Source organism: Thermobia domestica, chromosome 17, assembly GCF_964235325.1.
Source record: "Thermobia domestica chromosome 17, izTheDome1.hap1.1, whole genome shotgun sequence".
NCBI classification, from domain to species: domain Eukaryota; kingdom Metazoa; phylum Arthropoda; class Insecta; order Zygentoma; family Lepismatidae; genus Thermobia; species Thermobia domestica.
Window position 1 is genome coordinate 129,095,350 of NC_137470.1, and position 24,379 is coordinate 129,119,728.

A 24,379-nucleotide genomic window follows, 5' to 3' on the forward strand; every position below is an offset into this window, starting at 1 on the left:
GAAAAATTGGTGACTTTTTTTGTAGCGTTGATACCACAGTTACATATTTTTGGAAACAGGTATTTATTGATTTGGGATAGCGGATGCTGGATACTGTAGGCAGAGTTGTGTAAAGTCATATGGTTTTACAGTTGTTTTGTCGTACTTCTGAAGATTCTCAGCTATGTTGTGAGGTGGCTGCTTGGCTATCTAAAACCGTAATAATGAGACTAATTTAATGAATCGCTGATTACAATACTGGAGGTTTATTAGTCTACTGGTACTCATAGCGAAAATAAGTGCAATAGAGCTAATCTTTACACTGCAACAGAATAGCGATTTATGAATATCTTAAAAGAACATGGATGTTTGTTCGAGCTAAATCTTCAAAGCATGCGATAACTCAGCTATAAGATTCAAGAAATACTGTTTCCTTTGGTGGGAGGGGTATGTAATATCAAACCTTTTTTTCTGGTGTTCTATTCAATGCATGACAAAATTGGTAGTTTTGAAAGGAAAAAGTAATGTATGTGGAAAATGATATCAGAACAAGGGTTCTATATTACAAGCTAAGAATTAATTTCAACTTATATTCTTATGGATATTATGCACGTTGTATGTGAGACGCTATTTTCGTTCATTTTTGTATTTTCTTTACTTGTGTAGTCTTTAACACCCATGCACAGAGATTTATGACTTTATAGTTGTGTGGTTCATGCAAGTAGTAGCCTATATTTAACGGTTGGAAATGTAAATCTCCTGCTTCTTGTGGATAACTGGTTTCATAAAACAATCATAAAATGACGTACTTACGAAAGCGTCGAATGGCTGTTTTACTGTATTGTGATTAGCCATAATGACGTAATTCAAAGAAATAATACGTGGCAGCTCAGTGGTAAAGCGCTCATCTCTGGCGCGTCGGGTCCCTGGTTCGATCCCAGCTCGCACAAAATGATCTTTGCGGTTAACAAACAGCATGTGCGTGAGTTTTTTTGAGGTTCTTCCGTTTCCTCCCACTTTATTCATTCCACCATTCCATTCATTTCTCATCCTCACCTTCTCCTTTAGCCCAGCTGGCATAACCGCGGGACGTAAAACTAAAGGATTTCATTTCATTTTCAAAGAAATACTAATATTAATAAAGAATTATTTATTTTTCCTAGAGAAACAACGAGTTTGTATACGGAGGAAGTCTGAGTGTAGCTACTTGTAAACTATAGATACGACCAATAGGCCTAAAGAAAGCATAGGAAAGAAGATTTAATGTTACTGATATGAGAATGCTGTGCTAAATGTGTGGAACAGCAAGAAGAGACAAAGTGAGAAATGAGCGAGTAAGGGGAAAACCGAGGTCGTAGAAATATTTAAGAAGATCCAAAGAAAGAAGATTGCAGTGATATGGTCATCTTATGAGAAAATGAAACAACGATTGGTTAGATGTATGATGGAAATAGACGGAAGGGAGATAGACGGAGACCAAGATGAAAATGGTAAACATTGACTTTAGAGAGAAAGGTTTAACAAGGGAATAATTGTGCGATAGTGCTTTATGAAGAAGACTCGTCATAAACGTCGACCCATTTAAGTGGAGAAAACTAAAGGGAAGAAGTGTCTCTTGGAATTAGGTTCAGTTCCTACCATTTCGATATAACGTATTGTCTGTCTTGTAACGTAAGTACCTTTTCTAGTTTTCTGTATATTTGGAACTTTTTTTATTGTTCATATTGTTTCTCTTCCCATGTAGTAAATTAAATACAAAATTACCCTTTAGTTGTTAGTTGACGCGTATGGATGAACAAGTACCAACGAGTAGTAGTTACTCATGTTCACTATAGCCTTTCTATACAACAAGAAGTAGCTTCCTAAAATCTGAAGTATTACAATGTACAGTTGTATCGCTTATTGGTCAAATTTGAAGTTTTGAGTTGAATATCATTAATACCTTAATGAATAACTGGAGAGAAAATCCAGAATTGAAAGTTTTGCAGTCATACAGAAGTTAGTTTATTATTGAAATTCATAAACAACGGTTGAAATTTTAAAATATTTTATTATTATTATTATTATTATTATTATTATTATTATTATTATTATTATTATTATTAATAATAATAATAATAATAATAATATCTAGATCACTGGCACTCATTGGTTAAATTCTTATGGATAGATTTTGTCCTGTGCTGTTTTGACCAAGTGAGATATAAAGCGGCGAGGTATTGGGTAGCCAGGTTTGGGCCGCGTAAGATTCTGGCTAGGAAGGGTTTTGGGTTGCAAGATTTTGGGCGGCAAGCTTTTAGATCAACAATATATTGGTCGAGGAGTTTTAAGCTACGCAAAGTTTTAGGCGGCAGGGTTTAGGCCTGAGAGATTTTGGGCAGCGATTCTTGAGACTCCGTGAGATTGTGGGCGGGAAGATTTTGGCACTGCGAGATTATGGGTGGCAAGATTTAGTCATCCAAGAATTTGGACATATTTTCTTGTTTATCTAACGAAACACAAATATCTGAAGGCCCTCTTCCCAACAACTGTACAGAAATTGATACTGTGGAAAAATTTTGGAAAACGATGTCGCATATGCTCTTTCTTTTGTGTAGACAGTTTATATACCAACTTTCATATCTCTAACATTTTTCTGCTTTCTCTTTCTGCCATTTTTCTTCCCTCCTAAGGAAAATATTTTTGAAAAACGCTGAAAGACATATTTAATTATTTTAAATTGAAAGCCTAATATAAACTTTCATTTGGATACGAGAATTTTGTGCCCGGGAAATTTGCGACCTACCCCAAAGAAGGGGGACAATGCACTCGCTATATATTTGCACTGGGATATTTACGCTCTACCATTCAACTTATTTTTGTATCGTGTAAAGTAACTTTCACTCACACTTGAACCAGGCTTACCTTTCGTCGTCTCAGTGATTGTTACTTCAACCACTATAATATTCCGAACAAATGGAAAAAGACAATTTTAGTTCAGTAAAGGGCAATCCATAGTAATACAATTTTTCATTATACTACAAAATTTACAATAAAAGTGTAAGTTACACACACACACACACACACACATATATATATATATATATATATATATATATATATATATATATAGGGCGTTAATGAACTATACCGACAAACTTTAAGAGGTAATTCCTCACATCAAAATAAGAGAAAAAGTTTCTATAGACATATAGCGAAAAGTGCATAGTTTCAGAGCTAGGGCTGTCAAAAATCGCAAAAAAAAATCCAAATTTCAAGAGGCCCTATTTCGAATTAGACTGTGGATGCTGGTTCTTATCAGGATAAAGGAAGTCACGCATGCACAATCCAAAAATGCATGAAACTCCCAGACATGCCATAAACCGAATTTTGAGATACGCTCTGATATGGTTTGTCCAAAGTAGGGAAGCGATAAGCCTTGATAGCAGTAAACACGGAATCCTTTGGCGCGATGTTGGAAGTGTTATGGATTGTCAGCAGTACGGTTTCTCGTACTCGGGAAAACGCATGGTAGGATGTTTTCTTTCATGCTTATAAGTGAAGAAATCGTGAAATATACCTAGACGTAATGCATATCATCACACGTTATTCCGAACACAAAGAAACATGGATCTGCCTGTTCGTAATACTTACGCCTCCCTTCCGAAGCATTGGATGTCCATTGTTGTAAAGATTTACTTCCTGCCTACTTTAGTCCCTTCTTGAGATCAGGATGTATCTGAAAACTCTGTTGAAAATATATCCTAGAATTACACCCTGTATGGAATACCATCTACACTTGACAATTGATGAAATATTCACTTTTGGATTGTGTATGCGTGGCTTCCTGTACGCTCATAAACACCACCATCAACAGTTTCTGAAATTCCAAATAGGGTCTATAGAAATTTAGCTCTTTAGCGATTTTGGACAGCCCTATCTCTAAAACTATGCACTTTTCGTAGTACATCCATATTAACTTTTTCTCTTGTTTTGATATGAGGAATCAGCTCTTCCAATTTGTCGGTATACTTCATTAACACCCTGCACATATATGATGGTGATCATAAAAATGGAAACACCTGATCGAAATTGCAACTTACCAGATATATATGGTGTCGGGTCACCTTTCGCCTTCAGAACAGCCTTGATGCGACGTGGGATGGAGGCATAGAGGTCGTGAATGGTAGCAAGTGGAATTTTACACCATTCCTCGTGCAGAGCATCGGCCAGTTCTGTGAGAGAGGATGGAGGTGGAAATCGTCGCCGGAGTCGTGTTTCCAAGGCGGACCACAGATGTTCAATTATGTTGAGATCTGGGGATTGGGCGGGCCAGGGGAGGTGTTGAACTTCATCTCTATGTTCCTCAAACAACGCTGCAACAACGCCAGCTGTGTGAATGGGTGCATTATCATCCTGGAAGATGGCGTCATTGTCCGGGAACAACATCCGGACTATAGGATGCAAGTGGTCTCCTAAAATTGCGACATAGTCGTTGGCAGTGATTCGTACGCTAATTGTGGCGACATGACCCAATGAAAACCATGATATGGCGGCCCACAGCATCACCGAGCCGCCGCCATGTTTCACAGTCGGGCGGAGACACTGCAGATCATAAGCTTCTTTGGGCGTTCTCCACACATAAACACTGCCAGTGGTTGGGAATAGGGTGAAGGATGACTCATCAGACCATATCACACGTTTCCAGTGCTCAACGGTCCAAGTTGTATGTTCGCGGCACCATTTGTGGCATGCGAAAGCGTTATGGTCCATGATGAGCGGTTTGGCCCGTGCAACACGACCCCGCAAGTTCATGTCATGTAATTCGCGGCGGACTGTGATTGTCGAAACAGGGTGGGGAAGGTACTGATTGAGTTCCTCCGTCACTTGCTCCGCAGTGGCACGACGGTTCTGCGTGACAATGCGCTTTAATACCCGGCGTGACCTGTCACTCATGATTTTCTTCCGCCCACTGTTCCGCTTCCCCGATGTGATTTTCGCGTGTGTTGTGTAGGCCGTCATCACCTTCGACACTGTCCCACGCGACACATCTAACACAGTAGCCATTGCTGTCACACCCACTCCACATAACCGCGCACCAACAATTTGCCCTCTTTGAAAATCTGAGAGGTCTCCCATTTTACACTACCTCCGTCTGCTGCAGCCACTGGACACTGCTGTTCCACTGCGCCTGACGTAGTATGGAGACCGACCTAACACACCACCACCAGCGGTCCGGCGCTGCGGGCGCCATGACACCACTGCCAACCCATACATCTGACGGATTGCCAACTACAGGTGTTTCCATTTTTCTGATCACCATCTGTATATATATATATATATATATATATTAGATAGATAGATAGATAGATAGATAGATAGGGTAACTTCGGCAAATAACGCCAGTCGGGTAATAACGCCATTTAAAACTTTCCACGGTGCTAGCATGAACACCGCTTATGGGTGTGTGATAAACAGTGATGCTTGTTGTCTTTGTATACGCAAAGACTAGAGGTCAGCCAGGCGTCAGTAAAGAGAAACCAGTGAAAAATGTTGATGTGACAGTCACGGAGCAGAGGAAACAGCTAAGACATTTTTAGTGCGTCAAACGAGGGAGGCGAATTGTTTGGGTAAAAGTAAAATTTTACTATTACTAAAGGTATGCGTTAATAGGGCCGTACTTGCTTAATATTATGATATAGATAAATTATGCAGGACCGCTATTCTTGGTATAGAAATAATGGCCAAAACAAAGTACATTGCTGCTGGAAATAACGCCACTATCGCGTCGGGAAATAACGCCACTCCATCTAGTCGATAATCGAAGCTAATACTAGTGTTAAAAGTTTGTTTTTCTTTGTCGTAGTAGTAGAGCCGTAAAAGTCTGGTGTTATGCTTTCATGGTTAGACACTCGAATATCGTGTGCAGAATGGCGGAGAACATGAGCTGTTGTAAACTCATGCGTTTCTAGAGAAATATAGTGAAAGAATTGTATACGCTATTGCGACTCTATGCTATGAACCTTTTGTGACAATCCTGAACTTATTTACAACGTAGATTAAATGTAGGGCTATAACTAACGTACAACAGTAGCCTAAAAATTCTTGCATAGAAAGGGAGCAAGCGAGTACTTGATGCCGCACATGGCGAAAAACTTGAAACTGTGATTGTTATTGCATGCACTAATGAATCAGGTTCAGATTAGATTCCTCCGATGGCGTTATACAAGGGGAAGTATGAAACAAAAATAGTTTGGTGGTGATCTTCCTCCAGTAACACCTATGCAATGAGACCTAAGGGCTATGCTATAAAGGACGAATTCCGTACATTTCTGGAACATTTCAACAGACATCGGATCTCTGGCTGAGCACTGCTTATTGTAGATTGCCATCGCAGTCATCTTGATATTACCATTTTAAATGCTGCTAAGACCAAGTATATTAAACTGCTGCTGCACATTGAACCCATGAACTTCAACCGCTCAACAAGAGCTTCTTCAAATCGTTAAAATTGCACTGTTCTGAAGCAGTTGACAGTATCGGCGAACGCATCCCGGAAGAACACCTGGGAAGTTACAGTTTAAAAAACTGTTTTCACAGGCATGGTTCCGTTCAGCAACAACTCAGAAAACAATTTCAGGCTTCAGCGCTACAACGCATCATTTTAACAAAAAATGCTATAGTCGATATCGCTTTTTTCCCAAATGATGTCTCAGAGCAACAGCAACCTCCAACAACGCCTCCAAGCACATGACCAACCTCCATCTCTCCTTCAACACCACCTAGTGCCCACTCCATCCACAAGTTTCTGCCTACAGCTAAAATAACTAGGAGCAAATCTCATCCCTGGGGGCGTTCTCTTACTGCCAGAGGAGAATTGGCAACACTAGACCTATTCGCAAGAGCTGGCCCTTTCACTTCTTCCAGCACGAAGAAACAAGCATCCTCTAGAAAGACGAAGGATGGAGATATGGGGACTGTGGAGGATATTATTATGATCTCAGGGGTCTTTAAAAGTGGATTCAATGTATTGAATGCAAGATTTGGTTTCACAATTATGTGATTCTGGCAGCATTGTTAAATGTGACTTCCGAACATTGTGTGGCGCTGGTTGTGTATTGTTATCTGGCTCCGACGAGCAAAGATCCATATGACTGCAGCTGTTATGTTAAGAGGTTCGCAATCATCATAAGAGTTATCAGTTAACGACACGAACGGTGACTATGAGTTTTGTGTATGAGCAAAGCATGTAGCGCATTGCCAAGAACATTGTTTAGTTGTGTTCAAAATGCATTTCGTTACGATTCCAACACCTTTCCGTTGTTGTAAAGCAAGTGGCGTTATTTGCCGACACGTTTGCTAATAACGCCATCTCATACTCGCTCCGATTTTTAGTGCATTATGGTCGACATTGTATGTGTAGGATGTCTGTTTTCTCATTGCATTATAGCGGAGGGTTCACTCCATCTTCCATGTAATTTGCACGGTTCTAGATATAAAAACATTTTAATACCAGAAGAATATGTGGAATTGGTGGCGTTATTTGTTACCCTATGCATACATATATATATATACTAGTATCAACTACTCGCTCCGCTGGGTTTACTATTATTAAAGTATGATATCGATCATTTTCGATTATTGTTATATATTCCCCTCCCCTCCCTTCCCCATGGTACGGGGTACAGTTTCGAAAGTGTCATTGTTCATCCCAGTGACCCCGAAAACTATCAATTCGACACTGATATTTGTTATTTTGATCATTTTTATATAACCCCTCCCCCAAGTTAGGGAGCTGAATTTGCATTTAAACGGCATCCGAAGTGACATTGTTCATCTCAGCGACCTGAAATCTATAGATTCCGCACTAATATCCGTCAATTTAGATCTTTTTTTCTGTATCTCCCTTCTACTCTCCAAAGCTACGGGGCAAAATTTGGATTTAAACAGCATCGAAAGTGTCACTATTCATCTCAGCAACCCCCAAAACTATAGGTTCGACACTTATATCGATGAGTTTTGATCATTTCTAATGTCTCTGCCCCTTCCCCCTCTCTTAAGCTGCATCGTCAAAGTGATACGACAAAAAACATCCTAGGTGGGAACCTCATCTAGGTTAAAAATTTGATCGGAATCGTTCTCGTTTTGAAGAGTTAGTAGGTTTTATTATATATATATATATATATATATATATATATATATATATATATAAACCCAAATTTCCTGTCTGTATCCAGAAGGCATTTCAGGATATTGCCATATTATTTCAACAATTGCAACTACAATATTTTCTCTTCCTCTTGTTGGTGAAACATATATATATATATATATATATATATATATATATATATATATATATATATATATATATATATATATATATAATGTTGAAACATATCTTTAATTATTCCCAATGGAAACCTAAATAATAAAATTTATATTTCTAAGCTTAAAGGGTTTCGAAATATGATCATTCTGTTATAACAATTGTAACCGCAAACTTTTACCCATCTCTTTTGCTTCCCTTCTAGGGGAAATATATATATTTAAGAAAACGGCGAAATACATGTCTAATTATTTTAACCCTTTGGAGATGGAGAAAAAAGTGTACTCCCTGAAAGCCATCCAAACTTATGATAGAGTATTTATTGATTTATTTGACAAATTAGGTGCAATTAAGGCTCATAAACCACACCTGTCCTCTCTGTTCAGATGTTGTGTTTATATACCACACATACCATCAATAAAACGATCAGCTGGGTGTATACATGTCTCGCTTAAGAGTTAAATAAGAAGTCCATCTACCAAACTTGATGTCTCTACTCTTCAGAGATTCTAAAATATGAACATATATGATTACTATAATAATTACGCCTACAAATCCACCCTTCACTATTAGTAGTAGAAAATGGATCGATCTGGAACAACGTAGGACAACTCACGAGCCCCTGGGAAATTGAGCACCGTACACCGTGAGCCCACGGTCTTTTATGACCTCCATTTTAGGGGTGAATTTATTACCTTTTATGAGCACTTTTGGGGGTGTACTCGTTCTCTTTTATGACCACTTTTTAGGGGGTGAACTCGTTCCCTTTTATGAGCATATTGTCCAACCCCTATTAACACGTAGCACAACATCAGACTACGTAACATAACGAACATACAGCAGAGCAGATTGAACTCGTTCCCTTTTATGAACACTTTTTCAAGGGTGAACTCGTTCTCTTTTATGAGCACATTTTAAGGGTGAACTCGTTTCCTTTTATGAGCACTTTTTCAACCCCTATTTTAATTACGAACACATAGAATCGCAGATAACACATAAGAGTACATAACACACAGCAGAGCAGATAACACATAAAAGTACGTAACATAACAAGGGTGTACTCGTTTCAACCCCTATTTTAACATAGCAGAAATTACACTGAGACTATGAACACATAGCAAAGCAGATAACACACAAGACTACGTAAAGCACAGCAGAGCAGATAACACATAAGAGTACGTAACATAATAAGGGTGTACTCGTTCTCTTTTATGAGCATATTTTCAACCCCTATTTTAATATAAGATTACGAACACATAGAAGAGCACATAAGAGTACGTAACATAGCAAGGGTGTATTCGTTCTCTTTTATGAGCATATTTTCCAACCCTTATTTTAACATAGCATAAGACTACGAACACATAGAAGAGCTAATACAAGAGTATGGCTCATTTTCCAACCCCTATTTTAACATAGCAGAAATTACACTGAGACTATCAATACATAGCAGAGCATAAGATACGTAACACACAACAACCTCCATTTTAGGGGTGGACTCGTTCTCTTTTATGAGCATATTTTCCAACCCTTATTTTAACATAGCATAAGACTACGAACACATAGCAGAGGTGTATTCGTTTTCAACCCCTTAGCATAAGACTATGTAACATAGCAGTTATGAACACATAGCAGAGCAGATAACACAGAAGAGTACCTAACATAACAAGGGTGTATTCATTCCCTTTTATGAGCATATTTTCCAACCCCCTATTATAACATAGCACAGATTACATAGGAGATCTAATACGGCTTATTTTCCAACCCTTATTTTAACATAGCAGAAATTACACTGAGACTATGAACACATAGCAGAGCAGATAATAAACACAACAACCTCTATTTTAGGGGTGTATTCATTCCCTTTTATGATTACTTTTTCAACCCCTATTTTACCATAGCAGAAATTACATAAGATTTTTTTTCAACCCCTATTTTAAGACAATGAATACCTATGTAACATAGCGATTCGATACGCTCTTTGAACCGATTTAGATGAAACTCGGCATATGGGGGTATTCGACCATGCTGAGTACGAATATCATACTTATTTTTACCTGGGTCCTATAGTTTATGTGGCATACGCCCTTTCTATGACAATTTTAGCCGATTTGGGTGAAACTCGGTATATGGGGGTTTCCGGACATGCTGATTACAAATATCATACTTATTTTTATCTGGGTCTTACAGTTTATGTGGGATACGCCCTTTGTATGACACTTAAAACCCAATCACTCGTAAACGAAGCAACATATTGAGATGGTGTTTCCACATTTAGTAATTGGTCATCAGGTACTACATGTCCCAAAAATTGTGGTCATCGAGGTCAAAGGTCAAAATACTTAAAACCTAATAACTCAAAAACGAAGCAACGTATTGAGGTGCTGTTTCCAAATCTAGTAATAGATCATCAACTACTACAAGTTCCAAAATAATGACCATCGAGTTCAAAGGTCAAAATACTTAAAACCTAATAACTCGAAAACGGAGCCACATATTGAGATGATGTTTCCACATTTAGTAATAGATCATCAACTAGTACAAGTTCCAAAATAATGACCATCGAGGTCAAAGGTCAAAATACTTAAAACCTAATAACTCGAAAACGGAGTCACGTATTGAGATGGTGTTTCCTAATCTAGTAATTGGTCATCTTGTACTACATGTCCCAAAATTAGTGGTCATCGAGGTCAAAGGACAAAATACTTAAAACCTAATAATTCACAAACGAAGCAACGTATTGAGGTGCTGTTTCCAAATCTAGTAATAGGTCATCAACTAGTACAAGTTCGAAAATAATGACCTTCCAGGTCAAAGGTCAAATATTTAAAGGCAAATAACTCTTAAACAGAGTAACGTATTGAGGTGCTGTTTCCAAATCTAGTAAAACGTCATCAACTGTTACATGTTCCAAAATAATGACCTGCCAGGTCAAAGGTCAAATATTTAAACGCAAATAACTCTTAAACAGAGTAACGTATTGAGGTGCTGTTTCCAAATCTAGTAAAACGTCATCAACTATTACATGTTCCGAAAGTACTGACTATCGAGGTCAAAGGTTAAATATTTAAGCTTTAATAACTTTAAACAAAGCCTGTGTGACCTATTCAGTTTTGTACCAAGCAGAGAGAAGTGAAGAATGAATAAATATGATTGGTTTACTTCGAGAAAGACAGCAAAGATATGCCATTTTAACTATTTAAACAAGCGAAAAAAAACCGAAAAATTATTTTAACTAACCCAGACTTTTATACCATTTTGTACTACTCCAATAAACGAAGGAATACCAGAAAACAAAGAAGGAATAAATAAAATTTAGGTGCATTATTTTCTTTTGTACCAACTGGAAAAGAGAAGAAGGGCTACTTTAACTAGCTCATTATGTACTGTTTAAACAAACGAAAGTTGACCATTATGTAACTTTTGAACTACTGAAATGTTTTATTTTTGTATTAATCAGAAAAGCCTGAAGAAGGATCATTTTAACAAGTTCATAATTTCGATGTTCTACTTTTTATACCAACGAGAAAAAAATGAACTAGCTGAATATACGAAATAATAAATTTAAGTGACCTATTCAATTTTGTACCAATGAGAAATGGCATTTTAACTGGCTCAGAATTTTACTACTCAAATAAACAATGAAGTATTTAGTTTTGTACCACCGAGAAAAAAAAGAAAATGCACCATTCTGGAGTATTCAAATAAACAAAAATCAATTAAACGAAGTAATGGATTTGAGTGAGCTATTTAATTTGAAAAACCGAAGTTGAGTATTTTATACCATTTTGTATTATTTCAACAAACAAAGGAATAAGCAAAAAGGATCATTTTATATCATTTTAAACTAGTCTAATAAACGAAGGCATAAATATGAGTGAGCTATTTAATTTTGTAGCTGAGTATTTTCACGAAAGATCAAAATTGTACTAATCAGAAAAAGCGAAGAAGACCCATTTTAACTAACTGAGAATTTCCGTACCTTTTTGTACTACTTAAACAAACGATGAGATAAATTTGAGTGCCCTGTTTTTTGTATTAACCAGAAAAACCCGAAGAAGGATCATTTTAACCTATTCAATTTTGTACCAAAGAGAAATGGTATTTTAACTGGCTCAGAATTTTACTACTCAAATAAACAATGGAGTATTTAGTTTTGTACCACCGAGAAAAAAAAGAAATTGCACCATTTTGGAGTATTCAAATAAACAAAGGACTTATAATTTGTGTCAACTCTAAAATCAATTAAACGAAGTAATGCATTTGAAAAACCGAAGTTGAGTATTTTATACCATTTTGTATTATTTCAACAAACAAAGGAATAATCAAAAAAAGGATCATTTTATATCATTTTAAACTAGTCTAATAAACGAAGGCATAAATATGAGTGAGCTATTTAATTTTGTAGCTGAGTATTTTCACGAAAGAACAAAATTGTACTAATCAGAAAAAGCGGAGAAGACCCATTTTAACTAACTGAGAATTTCTGTACCTTTTTGTACTATTTAAACAAACGATGGAGCAAATTTGAGTGGCCAGAAAAATCGAAGAAGGTACCTTTATACTAGCCCAATGAACGAAAGAACAAATTTGGGTGTTCTACTTTTTATACCAAACAAAGAAGAACCATTTTGTACTACTCAAATAAACGAAAGAAAAAACGAAAAAAGACCAATTTAACTAGCTGAGAATTTATATACGTTTTGTTTAGGTGTCCTACTTTTTGTACCAGCGTGAAATGCCTTTTTAACCAGCTCAGTAGTATTCAAATAAACAAAAAACCGAAGAAGGATCATTTTAACTAGCTCAGAATTTCTGTACTTTTGTGCCATTCAAATAAATGACAAAAAGTAAATTTGGATGAAGTATTATTTTTTGTGCCAAGCAGAAAAAGGAAAGAATTTGTACTGACCAGAAAAGGCGAAGAAGGATCATTTTATACCTTTATGTGCTATTTAAATAAGCGAAGGAATACATTTGAGTGGTCTATTTCATTTTTTGTAACAATCAGAAGAAAAGCAAAGAAGGGCCATTTTAATTAGCTGAGTATTTTTTTGTTACACAAATCAACAAATGAATAAATTTGAGTGACCTATTCAATTTGGTATCAACAAGAAATACCATTTTAAATAACTCAACATTTTATACCTTTTTGTGCTATTTAAATAAACGAAGAAAGCGAAGGAGGTCCAATTTACCTAACTCAGAATTTTATACCATTTTGTACTAATCAGATAAACGAAGAAATAAATTTGTGTGACCTATTCAGTTTTGAAAACAAGCAGGAAAAGAAAAGAATTAACATTTTGTACCTATCAAATAAACCAAGGAATAAATTTAGATGGCCTATTTAGTTTTGTACCAACCACGAAAAAAAAAAAGCGAAGAAGTTCCATTTTAACTAACTCAAAGAAACGAAAAAATAAATTTTGAGTGGCTTAAGCAAAGAAGGTCAATTTGTACCTTTTGTGCTATTAAAACTGAGTGACCTATTCAATTTTATACCAAGTAGAAAAAAATTTGTTTGCAATTTAAAAAACGGAGATGGTCTATTTTATGTACATTTTGTACTACTCAAATTCTACTTTCTGTACCAACCAGAGAAAAACAAAGAAATACCGTATTCTGCTACTCAAACAAACGACGGAACAAGCTCAGGATTTCTATACCTTTTTGTGTTATTCAAATAAACGAAGGAATAAATTTGTGTGACCTATTCACTTTTATAGCAAGCCCCTTTTAGTTTTATACCCACCATGAAGGTCCATTATAACAAGCTCGGTATTTTTATACCATTTTGTATCACTCTATTCCATTTTTGTAACAATCAGAAGAAAACAGCTCAGAATTTTATACCTTTGTGGTGTTAAACTGAAGTCTCAATTTTTCCGGTCATTAACTACATATTTGAACGTAAGATTTAACCAACCAGAGTTGCGTTATACATTGAATTTTAACTTAACTCTGTAGAGCAGACTCCATAGCAATTAGCGTACTAAAGAAAACTGATGAAGGATGACAAATTATGACAGCATACTTGGCCATTTTGAATCACAACAGAAGAATCAGCTCATCAAGGAAAAGAAAAGTTTTCAAAGTTCCATGTTCCATACCATCTATAAAAAGTGCTGCAGATATTTAAAAAACGTTACGAATGCGTTACCTAACAGTTGTATTGCTAGTATACTGCCTATTGCTCAACGATTCAATTAATTTTTTAGACTTTCCTTTCTCGCCTAAGTCCAAAAAGACAAATATATAGTTTTGCAATTATGTATTTTATTTTAATGGAATACAAGATTATGGAGTATATTTGGAAAATAATAGAACATACATCATGATGTTATATTGCCTTGAAACATATTATGAAACACGGAGAATGCATAGAATGCTTTTATTGTAGGTATATAAAACTATTTATTTATTTGTTTTTGCTGAAGAGTAGAAAAATGACTAGCATGGAAATTGCTTATGTTTCACCTAGAGAAAAAGAAATTCAGCGTGAAAACGAGAAACCTATACTGTTAATCCAGCCGTCTGACCCCGATTTGCCAGATGAATTACGTGATAAAGTGAGAATCATATATCCAACACAAGAAATAGAAGAGTTGTATTATTTTAGACGCTATAAAAGATATAATGATGAAATACTCCCAGAAAGTGATGATGACAGTGTTTCAAATATTACCTGTTTTGAACTGGAAGCTAATGAGTGCGAGTGTACTAGTGAAAGTATTAGCGATACATGTGTTATACAATTATTTAATGAGTATACACCAAATTCAGTATTATTATGTTAAGCATGTTCTAAACATAATGAAAATGAAAAAGATCACAACTGTTTGCTGCAGTATGATTACTAATTATTGCAAAAGGAGTGGACGATCTTAATTAAACGTGAAATGAGAGAGAAAATCTATAAACTTTATATAAAGAAGCATTTTAAAGGTTGTAATATTAAGAACACTTATACTTTGCAGAAAAAATTTAATCTGGTATATGAATACATTACACAGTGTGATTATTATATCAAAGAAATAGTAGAAATGTTTTTAGAAAAAGATAAAGAATTATTTAATTCTGTAAATGAACACTGAGACACTCTAGCATATGTATTTGATTGTGTAAGAATAGAAGAACTTGAACTGTTAACTATATTATTTTATAAATGGATCAATTTGTAGTATTGTAATATTACAAGCATTGGACTCTGGCAACTGAATTGTCAGTGAGAGTCAATTTAAATTATTCTCTGGATGACACAAAAATATACAAAATGTAACACCACAAAGGTATAAAATTCTGAGCTGTTTTCTTCTGATTGTTACAAAAATGAAATAGAGTAATACAAAATGGTATAAAAATACCGAGCTTGTTATAATGGACCTTCATGGTTGGTATAAAACTAAAAGGGGCTTGCTATAAAAGTGAATAGGTCACACAAATTTATTCCTTCGTTTATTTGAATAACACAAAAAGGTATAGAAATTCTGAGCTTATTCCGTCGTTTGTTTGAGTAGCAGAATATGGTATTTCTTTGTTTTTCTCTGGTTGGTACAGAAAGTAGAATTTGAGTAGTACAAAATGTACATAAAATAGACCATCTCCGTTTTTTTAATTGCAAACAAAATTTTTTCTACTTGGTATAAAATTGAATAGGTCACTCAATTTTAATAGCACAAAAGGTACAAATTGACCTTCTTTGCTTAAGCCACTCAAAACTTATTCTTTCGTTTCTTTGAGTTAGTTAAAATGGAACTTCTTCGCTTTTTTTTTTCGTGGTTGGTACAAAACTAAATAGGCCATCTAAATTTATTCCTTGGTTTATTTGATAGGTACAAAATGTTAATTCTTTTCTTTTCCTGCTTGTTTTCAAAACTGAATAGGTCACACAAATTTATTTCTTCGTTTATCTGATTAGTACAAAATGGTATAAAATTCTGAGTTAGGTAAATTGGACCTCCTTCGCTTTCTCCGTTTATTTAAATAGCACAAAAAGGTATAAAATGCTGAGTTATTTAAAATGGTATTTCTTGTTGATACCAAATTGAATAGGTCACTCAAATTTATTCATTTGTTGATTTGTGTAGCACAAAAATACTCAGCTAGTTAAAATGGCCCTTCTTTGCTTTTCTTCTGATTGTTACAAAAAATGAAATAGACCACTCAAATGTATTCCTTCGTTTATTTAAATAGCACATAAAGGTATAAAATGATCCTTCTTCGCCTTTTCTGGTCAGTACAAATTCTTTCCTTTTTCTGCTTGGCACAAAAAATAATACTCCATCCAAATTTACTTTTTTTCATTTGTTTGAATGGCACAAAAGTACAGAAATTCTGAGCTAGTTAAAATGATCCTTCTTCGTTTTTTTTGTTTATTTGAATACTACTGAGCTGGTTAAAAAGGCATTTCACACTGGTACAAAAAGTAGGACACCTAAACAAAACGTATATAAATTCTCAGCTAGTTAAATTGGTCTTTTTTCGTTTTTTCTTTCCTTTATTTGAGTAGTACAAAATGGTTCTTCTTTGTTTGGTATAAAAAGTAGAGCACCCAAATTTGTTCTTTCGTTCATTGGGCTAGTATAAAGGTACCTTCTTCGATTTTTCTGGCCACTCAAATTTGCTCCATCGTTTGTTTAAATAGTACAAAAAGGTACAGAAATTCTCAGTTAGTTAAAATGGGTCTTCTTCGCTTTTTCTGATTAGTACAATTTTGTTCTTTCGTGAAAATACTCAGCTACAAAATTAAATAGCTCACTCATATTTATGCCTTCGTTTATTAGACTAGTTTAAAATGATATAAAATGATCCTTTTTTTGATTATTCCTTTGTTTGTTGAAATAATACAAAATGGTATAAAATACTCAACTTCGGTTTTTCAAATGCATTACTTCGTTTAATTGATTTTAGAGTTGACACAAATTATAAGTCCTTTGTTTATTTGAATACTCCAAAATGGTGCAATTTCTTTTTTTTCTCGGTGGTACAAAACTAAATACTCCATTGTTTATTTGAGTAGTAAAATTCTGAGCCAGTTAAAATGCCATTTCTCATTGGTACAAAATTGAATAGGTTAAAATGATCCTTCTTCGGGTTTTTCTGGTTAGTACAAAAAACAGGGCACTCAAATTTATCTCATCGTTTGTTTAAATAGTACAAAAAGTTACAGATATTCTCAGTTAGTTAAAATGGGTCTTCTTCGCTTTTTCTGATTAGTACAATTTTGTTCTTTCGTGAAAATACTCAGCTACAAAATTAAATAGCTCACTCATATTTATGCCTTCGTTTACTAGACTAGTTTAAAATGATATAAAATGATCCTTTTTTTGCTTATTCCTTTGTTTGTTGAAATAATACAAAATGGTATAAAATACTCAACTTCGGTTTTTCAAATTAAATAGCTCACTCAAATCCATTACTTCGTTTAATTGATTTTTGTTTATTTGAATACTCCAGAATGGTGCATTTTCTTTTTTTTCTCGGTGGTACAAAACTAAATACTTCATTGTTTATTTGAGTAGCAAAATTCTGAGCCAGTTAAAATGCCATTTCTCATTGGTACAAAATTGAATACGTCACTTAAATTTATTATTTCGTATATTCAGCTAGTTAATTTTTCTTCTCGTTGGTATAAAAAGTAGAACATCGAAATTATGAACTTGTTAAAATGATCCTTCTTCAGGTTTTTCTGATTAATACAAAAATGAAACATTTCAGTAGTTCAAAAGTTACATAATGGTCAATTTTCGTTTGTTTAAACAGTACATAATGAGCTAGTTAAAGTAGCTCTTCTTCTCTTTTTCAGTTGGTACAAAAGAAAATAATGCACCTAAATTTTATTCATTCCTTCTATGTTTTCTGGTATTCTTTCGTTTATTGGAGTAGTACAAAATGGTATAAAAGTCTGGGTTAGTTAAAATAATTTTTCGTTTTTTTTCGTTTGTTTAAATAGTTAAAATGGCATATCTTTGCTGTCTTTCTCGAAGTAAACCAATCATATTTATTCATTCTTCACTTCTCTCAGCTTGGTACAAAACTGAATAGGTCACACAGGCTTTGTTTAAAGTTATTAAAGCTTAAATATTTAACCTTTGACCTCGATAGTCAGTACTTTTGGAACATGTAATAGTTGATGACGTTTTACTAGATTTGGAAACAGCACCTCAATACGTTACTCTGTTTAAGAGTTATTTGCGTTTAAATATTTGACCTTTGACCTGGAAGGTCATTATTTTCGAACTTGTACTAGATGATGACCAAATACTAAATTTGAAAACTGCACCTCAATATGTGGCTCCGTTTTCGAGTTATTAGGTTTTAAGTATTTTGACCTTTGACCTCGATGACCACTAATTTTGGGACATGTAGTACCTGATGACCAATTACTAGATTTGGAAACACCATCTCAATACGTGGCTCCGTTTTCGAGTTATTAGGTTTTAAGTATTTTGACCTTTGACTTCGATGGTCATTATTTTGGAACTTGTACTAGTTGATGATCTATTACTAAATGTGGAAACACCATCTCAATATGTGGCTCCGTTTTCGAGTTATTAGGTTTTAAGTATTTTGACCTTTGACCTCGATGGTCATTATTTTGGAACTTGTAGTAGTTGATGATCTATTACTAGATTTGGAAACAGCACCTCAATACGTTGCTTCGTTTTTGAGTTATTAGGTTTTAAGTATTTTGACCTTTGACCTCGATGACCACAATTTTTGGGACATGTAGTACCTGATGACCAATTACTAAATGTGGAAACACCATCTCAATATGTGGCTCCGTTTTCGAGTTATTAGGTTTTAAGTATTTTGACCTTTGACCTCGATGGTCATTATTTTGGAACTTGTAGTAGTTGATCATCTATTACTATATTTGGAAACAGCACCTCAATACGTTGCTTCGTTTTTGAGTTATTAGGTTTTAAGTATTTTGACCTTTGACCTCGATGACCACTAATTTTGGGACATGTAGTACCTGATGACCAATTACTAAATGTGGAAACACCATCTCAATATGTTGCTTCGTTTACGAGTGATTGGGTTTTAAGTGTCATACAAAGGGCGTATCCCACATAAACTGTAAGACCCAGATAAAAATAAGTATGATATTTGCAATCAGCATGTCCGGAAACCCCCATATACCGAGTTTCACCCAAATCGGCTAAAATTGTCATAGAAAGGGCGTATGCCACATAAACTATAGGACCCAGGTAAAAATAAGTATGATATTCGTACTCAGCATGGTCGAAAACCCCCATATGCCGAGTTTCATCAAAATCGGTTCAAAGAGCGTATCGAATCGCTATGTTACATAGGTATTCATTGTCTTAAAATAGGGGTTGAAAAAAAATCTTATGTAATTTCTGCTATGGTAAAATAGGGGTTGGAAAAGTAATCATAAAAGGGAATGAATACACCCCTAAAATGGAGGTTGTTGTGTTTATTATCTGCTCTGCTATGTGTTCATAGTCTCAGTGTAATTTCTGCTATGTTAAAATAAGGGTTGGAAAATAAGCCATGTTCTTTTATTAGCTGTGCTATGTATTATCTGTTCTGCTGTGTGTTCATAGTCTCAGTGTAATTTCTGCTATGTTAAAATAGGGGTTGGAAAATATGCTCATAAAATGGAATGAATACACCCCTAAAATGGAGGTGGCTGTGTTTGTTATCTGCTCTGCTGTATGTTCATAGTCTCCATGTATTCTATGCTATGTTAAAATAGAGGTTGGAAAATATGCTCATAAAAGGAAACGAGTTCACCCTTAAAATGTGCTCATAAAAGATAACGAGTTCACCCTTGTTATGTTACGTACTCTTATGTGTTATCTGTTCTTCTATGTGTTCGTAATCTTATGTAATTTCTGTTATCTTAAAATAGGGGTTGGAAAATATGCTCATAAAAGAGAATGAATACACCCCTAAAATGGAGGTGGTTGTGTTTGTTATCTGCTCTGCTGTATGTTAGTAACTGTTATGTTACATAGTCTTATGCTAAGGGATTGAAAACGAATACACCTCTGCTATGTGTACGTAGTCTTATGCTATGTTAAAATAGGGTTGGAAAATATGCTCATAAAAGAGAACGAGTACACCCCTAAAATGGAGGTTGTTATGTGTTACGTAGTCTTATGCTCTTCTATGTGTTCGTAGTCTCAGTGTAATTTCTGCTATGTTAAAACAAGTTTGAAAAAATATGCTCATAAAAGGGAACGAGTACACCCTTGCTATGTTACGTAGTCTTATGTTCTGCTATGTTAAAATAGGGATTTTTTTTAGGATTTGGATTTCTGGGCTTTCGGCATCTAAGGCCATGTAGCCCTTCACGATTTGAGGGATGACGTCCCTCGGCGAGCACACAATCCGGGGAAAGGGAAGGAAGAAAGGATTGGGAAAGGAAGGAAGCGGCCTGGGACCTATAAGTTAGGTACCACCCCGGCATTTGCCTGGTGTGAATGAGGAAAACCCAGGAAAACCTCATTCAGGGTGGCTGGCCTGAAAAAGCTGTTACACTTTTTCGACCGAGTGACCCCACCGGGAATCGAACCCGGGACCGCTCGCACCGAAGGCGAGAGCGTTAGCGACTACGCTACGCGGGGCCACTATGTTAAAATAGTGCTATGTGTTATAAGCTCTTCTTTGTGTTCGTAATCTTATGTGTTATCTCCTATGTTAAAATAGGGGTTGGAAAAAGTACACCCTTGTTATGTTACGTAGTCTTATGTTCTGCTATGTTAAAATAGTGCTATGTGTTATCAGCTCTTCTATGTGTTCGTAATGTTATGTGTTATCTCCTATGTTAAAATAGGGGTTGAAAAATATGCTCATAAAAGGGAACGAGTACACCCTTGATATGTTACGTACTCTCATGTGTTATCTGTTCTGCTGTGTGTTACGTAGTGTTATGTGTTATCTGCTCTTCTATCTGTTCATAGTCTCAGTGTAATTTCTGCTATAGGGGTTGGAAAATATGCTCATAAAAGGGAACGAGTTCACCCCCTAAAAGTGGTCATAAAAGAGAACGAGTACACCCCCTAAAGTGCTCATAAAAGATAATAAATTCACCCCTAAAATGGAGGTCATAAAAGACCGTGGGCTCACGGTGTACGGTGCTCAATTTCCCAGGGGCTCGTGAGTTGTCCTAGGTTGTTCCAGATCGATCCATTTTCTACTACTACTATTGAATTAAAAAAAAAAAAACTTCACTGCACACCTATTTTACTCCTGAAGTCCTACGCTTCTAATATCTCTAATCTTAAGAGATTTTGATTCGGGATGTAGCCATCTTCTTTTAACGATGGCAACGCCCGCTTTCTTTTATTCCTGCCTGTTTTCTTCTTTTGTAAGGGAAACATCAATAAAGCTGAAAAATGTATTTTATCAACATCACTCTACTCGTAATGCATTTCGAGATATAGCCATGTTATTTTAGCAATTGCAGCCCCCGCTCTTTTCTTCTTCCCGCTTTTTCTTCTCTTCTAGAGGAAATATCGAGAAACGGCGAAACACGTGTTTAGTTACTTTAAATGAGAAGGAAAAATCTAAATTCCGAATTTCATGCCTGCAATGTTAAGAGATTCCGAGATATGAATATCTTATTACAATAATTGTAATTTTCACTCATTTTTGCTTCTCATTCCCTAGGTCAATTATAAAAAAGCGCTGAAAGACGTATCTGATTATTTAAAATGAGAAGACCATATACAACATTTTATGTCTGTAGCATTCGGAGATTCCGAGATAGAAACATTTTAAGATAAAAAACAATGCCAATCCTTTTCCCCCATTACGTAAATTTCCAAAGATCCTTCCTTAGTGAAACGTTATATCAAAAATTTTGTGTCCTGTACAAATTTCAAGTTAATAGCTTGAGCTGTTTAGCCTGGGCGTTGATCAACCAGTTAGTCAATAGCCAGGACTTGTTTTTTTTCATATAGAGAGATATAATAAATTAATTAAAAACGTACCTGCATCTGGGGTTGAATGTGAACACTAATAGGTGAAGTGACGCTAAGGGTAACACGAACTTCTTGCTCTCCAAACTGATTGGTAACACGACACACGTACTTCCCAGCATCCTCTGCGACTACGCGACGAATATGAAGAACGTCGTGTGAAGGAATAATTCTTATGGATCCTAGGAGTGGCCGCAATTGTCCGCCTTGTTCACGTAACCATCTGGAAAAGAGAAATGGAAAATAACATATTAATGTATAGCTTATTGTTTGTGGTTTGTTCTACTCTTAGAGGATATTATATGTAATTCAACTTGTTTTAGGAGATAATTGCTTGGCTATTTAATTACGGTTATGTTGCGCACAAAACAAAGTTAATTGATAAGGAAAATGGGAAAAAAGTGAAGTTTAGAAAGCTTATACAACTAGGGGCGCACCGACGAGGGTGGTCCACGGGTTCTGAATCCCCCCGCAAACTTAATAACTTGATAGACATTTCTACATTTTCTAAATAAAACTATGGTTGCTCTAGAAGAGAAAGGGTTGATGTACCTTAAATTCGATTTTACATTACATCTGTACAGTTTCTTTTCTTATAAAAGCAATTTAGTTTTAATTTTGCTGAGAAAAAAAGGTGAAGAACTTTAAAATCAATTATCGTGTTAACGAGTGTGTAATGATACCAGTTCAATACTGTCTAGACACAATACTGGTGGACCTCCAACACAAATTTGCGGGTGCTCTCCTGCACACAACACGGTTTCTCACAATATGAATGCTTTACCAAATATACGGAGGTTGATATTCTCATATAGATGAAATGGAACGGGAGCAGAACTGGGATGCGGTTACCTCTCAACCTAATCCACAAGGTGAGTGTTCATGCTTTTAAAAATTAAAATTTCCAATTTCCTTGCAATTTTGTTTACATTTATTCTAAACTAGCATCAGTTATCCGCTTCGCTGTGTTAAAATAAGAAAAGTTAGTAATATGTTTCGTTAGTCAGTCACTTTTTTACTGTTTCTGAACCGCTCTCTGACAGACGATGTTTTTTTTTTCTCTTGGCTGTCATTTTCGATCATTTTTTTATATATCTCCTCCTCCACCTCTCCGAAATTGCAGGGCTGGATTTAGATCTAAAGTGGATAGTCCACAGATCTAATGTGCGTTTTAAGTGTCACGGTTCACCTCAACTACACTCAGAAAAAAATGTATGTGGCTTACATAAAATCGTATGTTTCATTTGTAAATCCTGTAGTATTGGACTTAACGTACAGCAAACGTATAACTGAAAACGCATGTTTTATAATACTTTCCGTATAAGTGTTCCATCTATAGTATTTTCCGTATGAAACAATATAGGCGGTCTGGATCTCACATACAAATGGACGTATAAAACAAATATTTGACGAAGGTAACATACATATATGTATATAATATAAGGAAGACTGTTAGATATCATATATCTTGCAATGGCATGATGTTACACTTAAAGGCCTATGTACCATACGGATAACGTATGCTCCGTACTGATGTCTGTAGTAAACAAGAGAATTCTATATATTTGTAGAATATACTGCTGTCCAGAGAACGGAATTTTCTCAATGTACCACAAAACTATGCATTCGATATTAATACCGGTCATTTTCCATCATTTTTATATATCTTCTACTCCTCCTCTCCTAAGCTGTAGGGTCAAAGTAAAACAATGAAAGCCATTCTAGGTCCGAATCTCAACTATTTTGAAAATTTGAACAAGATCGGTCAAGTGGTTCAAAAGTTATTAAATCACTAACATAGTCAATTTCATCTTTATATACGTATATGGAAGAGAGATAGATACATCATATCGTAAATATAGTTTTGTAAAATTAGGTGATTTGGAGTGCAGTGCACCTTCCGTTTCGGATCAGATGCGGTATTATTGTTTCAATAAACAGGCTTTCAAAGTGTTGTTTATGATGATGTAGCAACCTAATTTGTAACACAGAAAAACAAATATGTTATTGTAAATTTCCGTCTAGCATACGGATCTGAAATGTGTTACAATTTACGGTGATGTCATTTGAAAAAAATAAAACTACTACACCATTTATTTGATGGAATTGGAGAGTACGTCAAACGATTTTTCACAGTTGA

The 24,379-nt window shown here is 35.4% G+C and overlaps 1 protein-coding gene and 1 non-coding gene across 4 annotated transcripts in view; both read right to left on the reverse strand.

Annotated features, from left to right (window-relative positions):
* LOC145674331 (cell adhesion molecule Dscam1-like) overlaps positions 1–24,379 on the reverse strand; it is a 1,494,831-nt gene that overhangs the window by 266,699 nt on the left and 1,203,753 nt on the right. For all 3 annotated transcript variants that reach the window (XM_081744257.1, XM_081744259.1, XM_081744258.1), the window contains exon 8: positions 22,252–22,462. In XM_081744257.1, coding sequence (XP_081600383.1) covers positions 22,252–22,462 — 211 coding nt within the window. The remainder of the gene's footprint in view (positions 1–22,251; positions 22,463–24,379) is intronic.
* Positions 20,811–20,885, reverse strand: TRNAR-UCG (transfer RNA arginine (anticodon UCG)). The gene has a single exon. It is a non-coding gene; the product is annotated as a tRNA-Arg (tRNA).